Source organism: Macrosteles quadrilineatus, unplaced genomic scaffold (assembly GCF_028750875.1).
Source record: "Macrosteles quadrilineatus isolate MER2022 unplaced genomic scaffold, UCM_ALF_1.0 Scaffold_9__3_contigs__length_116548681, whole genome shotgun sequence".
In the NCBI taxonomy this organism is placed as follows: Eukaryota; Metazoa; Arthropoda; class Insecta; order Hemiptera; family Cicadellidae; genus Macrosteles; species Macrosteles quadrilineatus.
Genome location: NW_026542602.1, coordinates 13,617,829 through 13,627,893, shown reverse-complemented (window position 1 = coordinate 13,627,893; position 10,065 = coordinate 13,617,829). Strand labels below are relative to the sequence as shown.

At 37.2% G+C, this 10,065-nt stretch overlaps 1 protein-coding gene across 1 annotated transcript; it reads right to left on the bottom strand.

The window, feature by feature from the left end:
• LOC129003809 (transmembrane protein 222-like) lies at positions 1-7,429 on the bottom strand. Its single transcript, XM_054432118.1, has 4 exons — positions 7,171-7,429; positions 5,114-5,324; positions 4,360-4,490; positions 1-277 (listed from the first exon to the last, which is right to left on the bottom strand). Exons 1-4 carry the CDS (start codon positions 7,284-7,286, stop codon positions 187-189), a joined length of 549 nt encoding a protein of 182 aa, XP_054288093.1. The 5' UTR covers positions 7,287-7,429; the 3' UTR covers positions 1-186.
• Positions 7,430-10,065: the final 2,636 nt, after the last annotated feature.

The following is a 10,065-nucleotide window of genomic DNA, read 5'->3' as shown; positions in this document are numbered from 1 at the left end:
CATCACAAAATACTAAATGAAGTTAGCTTAAACAAATCTTAAATGATAGTAAAAATATGTTTAATTGATCAAATTGAAACTTAACATTTAATTTTCAATACTTAAGGACTTAAAGTACACCCTAACAAGTATAGTTATAAAAATGTATTTTAAAGGTACTCATGTGTATAAGGATGGTAAGATGATTTACATTATTCCTTTCAATATTGCTATGTATGCGGCTAAACTTGATGCCCAAAGGAGAAAAGGCAGCCAAGTCTTGATCCAAGCACCAACACTGAAAAGAAATATTTTTGTTTTAAAACATTTCTTAAAACCAAGTGAAATTCAAGAATAACAAAAACAATTTCTCGGGTTCTATTCACTAAGGGTACTTAAGGATGTGTTTCTACATGCAGTCATGACTTTGGTAGCCTGTTCCTGCAGCTTGTGACAGCAGTCGCTACAATCCGTGATGACAGCCACTAGGGTTAGCAACCAAAATGTAGATGTCATTCGTCAAGATGTTATTGCAGTTGGCGAGCTTTTATTACTTTTGGTGAAACGTAGCAGGATTTATTTTACTGGTTTCCAAGGCTGCGTAAGAAGATATGTGCCTAAGTAAGAAACACATTGTTTTAGTATTGTTGTGCAGAGTTAAAAAGACAGTTCACATAAGAGATTGTTAAGGGCTGCTTTATTGTTTATGAGGAATAAAGATTTAGATGATGGTGTTTTTAATATTTTAGGGAATTAAACTCCGAAGACTAGTAAGCCATATTTTGATTAGTTTGTAGGCTATAAAAGAGAAAGTGAGGGTGCGGTGCGTATACATTATTAGTTTGTAGGTAACAGCTAGACAGCAAAGTTGAGTTCAAAGAATACTTCCAATTAACAAGGAGACAGTTTTATAAAATACTAGCTGTACCCGCGGGCTTTGTCCCGTTTAACTTCACAAGTGAGCTCGTTCGCTCTGCTCACTTGCCTTCAGGTTAGCTCGTTCGCTATGCTAACTCGCTTCCAGGTTGAAGTTTGTTCGCTACGCTTACTCACCTTTTGGTTGCAAATTGGCTGTAGTCATAAATTTAAAAAAAATAAAATTGCAGCACCCTGTTGGTAATCCTTGTAACTTTAATGCTATTGAACATCATAGAACAGAACCAACTTGTTTAATTGAAACAGCTGTTAAGATTCATTAATCTATATCTATAAAAGAGGAACTATGTATGACGTTGTATGTATATACGTTATGGACTCCAAAACCGCTCGACAGATTGTAATGAAACTTTCAGGCATTATTAAGCATCTTTCAAGGATGGTTCGAGTGAAGTTTGGTGCAGATCTGTCAAAAGGGCTCTGCCCCAGAGGGTTTTAAGTGGGCCAATGTCAGACTTTTTGATCTACAATGTTTACAAATAAATATAATTTAAAAGCAGATGTTTACTTTCACCAACTGTTTTGTAGGTTTGAATAATTACAACATTCTGTATTAGCATTAGTCATTGAAATAGTGCCACAGTATTTCTAGAGAGTGCAGCACAGAAAACTATTTTACTTTTGAATAAGTCCAAATGTATTAAACCCCAATCGCAGCACACCTGTGCACTTAACAACGTTTAAATTCTCCAATGTTAAATATTAAAACATAAAAACCTTTATCAAAGTATTATAAACAATAAAAGGGATGACTTTTTAAAATTTATGACAACAGCTAATTTGCAACCAAAAGGTGAGTGAGCGTAGCGAACGAACTTCAACCTGGAGGCGAGTTAGCGTAGCGAACGAGCTAACCTGAAAACAAGTGAGTGTAGCGAACGAGCTCCAACCTAAAGGTGAGTGAGCATAGCGAACGAACTTCAACCGGGACGTGATTGAGCCATGCGAATACTTATGAAGTTAAACGGGGCAAAGCCCGTGGGTACAGCTAGTTCCTTTTAAATATGAAAAATCATAAGGTTAACATGGGAAACTCCAGAGCCACTGGGGCGGAGCCCGAAAGCCTGATCAGAATAAAACCACTTAGTTTTCCTATTTAATGCCCAAAGAATCGGTGTACCGAATTTCAGCCTCCTAGGTAAATGGGAAGTGGGAGAATTAGTGATGAGTGAGTGAGTGAGTGAGTGAGTGAGTCAGTCAGTGAGAGCTTTGCCTTTTATATATTTAGATTACAGTAGACCCCCTCTTAACCGACCCTAATGGGACCGGACCTAGGTCGGATAACTCAAAAGGTCGGATAAAACGGGCAATCCCTAAAATCATAACATAATGAAGTGCTATTCATTTGGAATTATATAATCATTATTTTGAAGTCATACTTCCATTATTTATAAAATAAACTACTCTTATCTCCTTTTTCATATTGATAGAAAAGTCACAAATAAACACAAATCACAGTTAAGTCAAATAGGCCTACTTTCAGTGGAATATATTATTATATAATACTAGGCAACAGTCAGTAAAATTCCTATTTTAATAACTTTAATACTGTAATGTATTAATAGATGCTTTCCAAATACATCGTAATACAGTACAGAACCTTTTGTCGACATTAAAGATACAAGCGACCATTTTGTTACAAAACAGGACGTTTATTTATAGCCTCTCACTGGAGGCTCCAGGCACAAAAACTATCTTGACCTTGGAGTTGTTAACCCCCTTTCCCTGCCTTCCTTACAAGTTGCGTTGTTTGTTTACTCCGGCGATAAGATAATCAGTTCTCAAAATCGTAACGCACTTTATGATGTTATAAATTTGCCGCACAGATAACAAATCAGATCAGATGTGCTCGAGCACGATGATACGAAGCATGATGATGTACGAACGATGATGACAAACTGACAATAGGCTATGCTATATTTTTTGTGCTCAACACAAAATAGCTTATTGTTAGTCATATCCTGTGGAGATAAGCGTATGGTTCAGTTCTCATCGCCCAGCGTGGGAGCGGAAATGCCGAGATTCCTAGAAAGCGGCGGTTAAACCGAGCTGCTCTCAAATCAAGGTCGGTTAAAACAAACTGTATTATTTTACGATCGAAGGCGGATAATCCGATTATCGGTTAATACGAGGTCGGTTAAGAGGGGGTCTACTGTATATACATTATACTTTATACTTCCACCAAATGTCGCATTCCGACACCTTTTTGATGAGATTTTCATAGAACACAAAGAAAAGTTTACTTTTGTCCCTGCAAGGAAGTTCATGATTGCTCCATTGTGTCGGGTGTCTGTGTTGCTACGCAGCTCAGACTGACTGCTCCGAGAGAAGTCAGCCCAAGCCGCAGCATCTTTGATACTCAGTCAAGGAAACCGCATACATGAATCTTCGTAAGACAAGTGTGCTGCGTCTTGGTTACGCATACGCAGTGTATCTATTACGCGTCTAGCAAACCGTAGCCTGGACAGAGTGTAATGAGGCGATTGCTTCTGATCGTACACAGGTCTCCCAGTTAGGTCATGCCTGTGTGTACAGCCCTGGTGACACTGTATATGAATATAATGTGAAACAGTACCCTAGTGACTAGAGGTGATTCCAGGTTATCCCAGACATGAGAGCAAGCAACCAAGTCGCCCCCATGTGTACCAGGCCTAAGCCTTTGAACTCCATGGTTTATTCAGTATTTTAACTATGCCCATTAAAAAAAAAATTTTCTCATCAAATCAAATCAAGTGCCTCTAGTCTGTCTCATTTAAGGTGTAACTCAACAACACAAACAATCTACTTATTGTATTTCTTTATCTTCTACTCAAACCTATCTACCAAGCACTACCACAGACAGGTGAACCTTTCATGAGTTGACACCAGAGTTGTTTTATGACCTGTCCATGACTGGGTTCTAACACCTCCTGGCCCAGGTAAACACCACCACTATTGGTTAGAGCTAATAGTGCTGCACTGACAGTGGCTAGAGCCGTTGTAGAAAAGCGATAGAACTCATGTGTGATAGAACCCAGCAGCCAGCACACAGATGCAGGAGCATACTAGAGGTTTAGCTTGATCACAATCTAGTGCACCTTGCATGTGCCCAAGGCACCCTGGCAAGATGGCAACGGAAAAGCCAATATCATGGCAAGAAAGATTGTCCTTATATAGTGTAGGATATTCCAAAGTTCTAGACTGGGTGAAAGCTATGTCAGCAGGCCTACTCTGCACTGGAGTGCTGTAAATAAAGATTCATTTTTACTTTCTCCCACCATATACCATAGCATATGAAGAAAGTATTGTTTCAAATATTTTTTCTTGTCAAAGTGCATATTGCTTTCTATGAACTAAAACTAAACAAGGCTATTGCGTTATACTGATAATTGAAAATCAAAGAGATGAAAAATGTAAACACCATAACAATTCAAACTGTACTAAGTTATAACTGATGACACCCACCTGACATATTGACTTCGCAGCAATGACATGAGGGCTAGACTGACCATGTTCCAGTTAGAGCTGCCATTGTATTTCACTTTGTTGAGAGCCATTGCTACCATGGAGTGGCAGTTGTCACAGCATAAGTTGTGCTGAAATCACAAGTAAGTAGGATGTATTTGATCAAAATACAACTAGGATGTATCAGTGGCAGAGATAAAGATATTTGTCCCCCTATTCAAAATGTTTTTGGCGAGTTTTTGTATGAATGTAAAATCAAAGACCATTTATAATCTTAGTAAATTTCAGACAACCCCTTTTTTACTCAATAATTGTATCATTGTGGAGATGGGGACACCACCTATAGGTGTGTATTTTAACCCAAATATGAGTGAAGGATAAGTGTACCTTTGTTACTTAGATCAGCTGTTTCTTTGGCCAGGATCATTTATTTAAAGCCCAATGGTCAGGAACAGCTAGGTTCATAATGGAATCCACCTTAGGCGCCTAACCCGTCTCACCTATTGTGGAATACTTGGCTCACTTATTAGTTTACTAACTGTACCCGTAGGCTTCGCCCCGTTTGACTTCATAAGGAGGTCCTCAGATTGGAACTAGCTTGCTAACCGCAACAGAAGCTCAAGTGTAACGTTAATTAACAGGCAACAGGCAGCCCCTGTAATATAATTATATGGAAGTGAATGTTTGATAAACTGTACAAGATTCTTTCAAATTATCAATTAAATGGGTTTTGAATGATTGCTTAGTAACTCACCATGCGCCCCTTATACACCTCTGCTGCCTCAGCTATAGCCCTGTCCCATGCGGCCGCCCCGCCTGTTACTTTATCAGGGTCTAACTGCCAGTACTTGGTGGGATTGCCAAATGCCATGTTGTCTTCACTGACATGGTATGGTCCGGCAAAGTCTCTAATAACCCCGTGCGAAGTACAAATACCCATGTGACCAATGAACGGAAACATCCATCTAGTAAAAAACAAATTGATTAGGCCTAAGCATGTTCGTTTTAATTGTCAAGGCGTTTTTTCAATCAGTTACTGTAAGCCCAGAGTAAAAAAATAATAGTCCTAAGAAACTACAGTGCCCTTAAACCTAATTACAGCACGCAATTGCTATCAGGTTGAACTAGATTAAAAGTTGTCAAAGAACAATCAATCAATCAATCAAAGAACTACTATGACTTATTTATGCTATTAGAGCTTTGAAGTACCGTAGCCTACCATGTGAATGGCCAAGTCAAATTCTGTCTGTGTGGTTTATATCAATACTATTAACAATGGGGGTTAATAATAATACTAGCAGTTACCCGGCATGCGTTGCTGCGCATAACAACTAATATTTTAAATGGTGGCCTATTTTTTTCTTTACAATGAATAATAAAAATGTACTGGGATACCAAAAATAAAAATAGACTATTTAACTTAATTTCCAGTGACACAAAGCAAGACACAAAAAGAAATTGTAGTTGTGACAAAGGAGAACGAGCGAAAGTGTGACCAACAATCCAACATCAAGGGATCAGTTTATTTGAGAAGGTGATTTTAATGTAGGCTATGTATCAAAAAATGTTTACATAAAAAAAGAGTAAATGTAGGCAAATGTTTTGTAGTTTAACTTAGGCCTATTAAAAATTTTGCTTTCTCACAGTCACCAGACAAAGTGGGCTTCCTTGCATAGATTATAGTAGGCCTACAGAAAGCCTTACTTTGGCGCACACCAGTTTTCCAACCAAACAACGTGCATTTATTATGCACATAATCCGTGTACCCTTAGGCCTAAAATAAGGTGGCAACACTTAACTTAAAGATATTATGAATAACTTAGGCCCATACAATCAGCTGGTACAGTGTTTCCCATTTTGTTCAATGTTTGGATTGAACCTACCTAAAAACTAGTTGTAAAATGTTTGAAAAGACTAATTATTACAAATATGATTTTATAAGTTAGTAACTTAGGCTATCTGGAGTGATACCTTTAATAAAGATACCTTTATTAAGCGCGCTGCGGCAGTTATTTTAGGTTGGGTTATCATAAATGGAAAGAATGTACTTAAGTTAAATCGACTTTATGTCCATATTTGACATGATTACAATTAGCGGCCTTTGAGTTCTGCCTCCCAGAAGGCAGCAATGTCGGCGAGGATTGAGTTGAATACGCCAACGCCGCTAGCTGCCACACTCCAGATACAGGCGGTGACAGGTGATGCGTGTGGTCCGGTCAACCACGGGGATTTGGTGAGTGAAAGTATGATTCATCAGGTTTTGTTTGATTCAGAATGAAACAAAGAAAGTCCTACAAACATATTTATGACAACCCAACCTAACATAACCGCCGCAGCGCGCTGTATAAGGGTGGCTTACCAGATAATACGGAGGACACCTTTATTAAGCTCACTGCGGCAGTTATTTTCGCATGTAAAATGCTGATCAAGAAGTTATCCAGATAATACCAAAGTACCAAAAAATTTAATGTTTAACACAAGTGCAAACTGCCTTTGCTGCACTCGAGAAACTTTCCACACTCGCCTATGGCTTGTGCGTAAACATTTCTCTCGTGTGCAGCAAAGTGCCACTTCGCCAACTAGTTATACAAATAACTATTTAAGATATTGTCTTAAAGGCTAGTGGTCAATTTGTAAAAATGTTGACTTCATAAGCTGTACGATCTGTTTCACAAACACAAAGACTATAGGCTAATATGTTACCGGTAGGAATATAAGTTAAAGGATCTGATTTTTGTTTGAAGGCTTCTTGGCTAAAAATTCATTGTAGTTTACTTACGTTACGTTTTACAAGAATTGCAGTTTACTTACGTTAGTAAAGGAATTGGAGTCCATACTATGCAAAACGGAAATCTGTGCCTTTCAACGTTAACATCTGGATATTGTGTCATTTCACTGGCATCTAATTTCTCCTCGTCGCAAGACATTAATGTTAATAAAGTAATGTAAACAGTATCACATTACGCATCGGATGGTTGGCAAATTTTGAGTTGAAATAAACGCAATAGGTATTTAAAAACTCAGCACTTCAACCAACCACTGATAAACACAAGCAACAAGCAAGCAAGATCAAGATTCAAGATAACAATACCTAACCTCAAAATATTGTGAGCGTTTGACTTTGACAGCTGGTTTTGAGGCTGCAGACAGCAATGACAACAAATGTACTTTTTTTTAAACACCAGGGAGACTTTCAGCGCAACATTGACAAAATAGGCCTAAGGTAATTTATATTATGTGGAAGTGTTTTAAGACAAATGTTAGTGTCATTTTTTACAACTGATGCACGGCCGCCTGTTAAAGGCGGCCGTGACTGATGAATGGTCTGACATACGCTGCTAACTACTCAAACAACTTATTATTCTGTTTCGTTTAGTTTTAATTCGTAAAATATGTTTTATACAAAATCGTAAGCAACTTATTCTAGCATCCAAGGAATAATAATGTTGACAGTTTGTAAACGTTGTGTACCTAAACCTACAGATAACCCTTTTTATCTAAAAGCGATTAAAACAGTTGTGGATCCAGGACATGAAGCGGGGGGGGGGCAGGTCGGATTATAAGGGTAACCTTCCAGGGACCAAACCCCCGGGAATTTTAGGAATATTTGAACTAAAACGTCATTTTTAGACAGCCTAGAAAGAACTTGATCATTTTTTGCAATATAAACCTGTATAACATATCACTAATTAATTTTTGTTCTTATATTCTCGATGGGGGGTGGGGTAGGACAAAAGGGGCAGTTGCCCCCCCCCCCATTGGTTGGCCACTCGGTCAAAATGTGATGGACTTGAGGATGAGCTTTTTTGTCCGTAGCGTAATCTTATCTTTCAGTTTGTCATGAGATGTCTTGATCGTTTATCATCAAAAATATAACTATTGTTCAGTATTTAAAATTTAGTTCGTCTAAAATCAGCGGCTGTGAACTTGACTTAGCTTATTGTTATCAAAAATAGCCTGTTTGGTAGTTATTAGCTCATACATCGCTTTTTTAGGGCCAAAACTGTATCATGATTCATTTTTGTGTATGGCCATTCACTTTAAAACCTTAAAAATCAACCCTAATCTGTATATTTACTATTTAGAGATTTTAAAACTAAACCTACATCATCACTAATGTTGTAGTGTGATTATATATTCGCTTAGAACAGTTATTATGTGTATTGAACTACCTACTCATTTACAATAATCTATATATTAATACGCAAGCAGTTTTCTTTTCACAGTCATAACTCGATAATGGCTTAACGGATTTTAACGTATGAGGTGTCAAATTAAACGTATTTTCACGTATATGTGCAAATACGTCTCAGAATATTGAGAAAGGGCATCACTTAAGTACAGTTAAGGGCTAAAGTTTGGGAACGGTGTCGCTATCTTTTGACATTACATCAAACCATCAAACTCGATTCCCTTTGTTTACAACTATAAACATATGGACGTAATTTGAAATAGTTTAACCACAGACTGCAGGACTTATTACATCCAGAGCAAAGCCGGAATTTTACATTTTAGCGAATTTCCCATATAGGGAATAAGCTATTACCGTAGTACTCATGGTAAGACCTGGACGCGGGACCGATTTTTTTTTCGTTTTGAGGTCCCTAGAGGCCAAAAACGCCATCCGTTCAAATTCATATATATATATATATATATATTTATATATTTATATATTTATATATTTATATATATATGTGTCCGTCAGCACGATAACTCAAGCAAAAATGATCCGATTTTGATGAAATTTGGTACAAACGTGTAAACCTACGTTTATTTGAACGAGTTCGCGATCCAGCATGATTGGACCATGGGAACGGGTGTTTACGGGGGGTTTATATGGGGTAAAAATAGGTTTTTCCCATTTTTGACCCAAAAAACTTAAAATTTTGCAATTTATTTCCAAACCATTTTGTAGAGCTTAAAAAAACAAATAATTTAGTATATTGAAGCGTTATTATGCGCTTAACGGTTACGGAGAAAATTCCAAAAAATTGTAAATTTAAAATTCCCATGTTATTCTTATGGAGAATAAGTAAACTGTTGTAGTTTGCTTGTTTATGAACGTATTTTGATCAAATTTGGAAAATTATTTTATTTCTTACTAACTATTAACATTTTACAAAAAAAACACAATTTTACCCTCCCTGATGCAGCAAACCTAAGTACTTGTTAAACTAATTCTATTTAAATTGGGAATAAATGTTATATTTTTAAGTAGACATTTCAGTGTAAATCCAATCAGTCAAATGGAAATTCGCTTAGTCTGCAGGTTTGCTGCGGCGGGGGTATTTCCAGTATAAGACTTGACAACGAATTTTTTGTAATAGTTGAATCTATTTACCTTACATCGTATTTTACTGAACCATCATGTAGTTTTGGTTACAGTTCGGTGTGATTAAGTGAATGTTTGAAATTGAATGTTTGAAAGTGCAGTTACCCGTTTCATTACCATATTATCATGTAATTTACAATGTGTATCAAAATTCCTTTATAGTGCTTTCTGTTGATTGGTTAACTTAAGTATTATATTTAAATTTAAAATGAAATGCCACCAGTAAAACGAAGAACTGTGAGTGACTGGAGGGAACGAAAACGTGACCGCTTGCACCAACCTCCCAATTTGACGGATACAGAGTAGCAGTACTGCCGTGGTGATACATCCAATCTCAGACAAATGAACATTTTTACATTGTGTGGGATTACATT

Coding starts and splice junctions, on each gene's coding strand:
- LOC129003809 (XM_054432118.1), bottom strand. CDS start 7,286: ATGTCTTGCGACGAGGAGAAATTAGATGCCAGTGAAATGACACAATAT. Junction 5,325..7,170: donor ACTCCAATTCCTTTACTAAC/GTAAGTAAACTG, acceptor GTTTTTTACTAG/ATGGATGTTTCCGTTCATTG. Junction 4,491..5,113: donor AGGTGTATAAGGGGCGCATG/GTGAGTTACTAA, acceptor TTGTGATTTCAG/CACAACTTATGCTGTGACAA.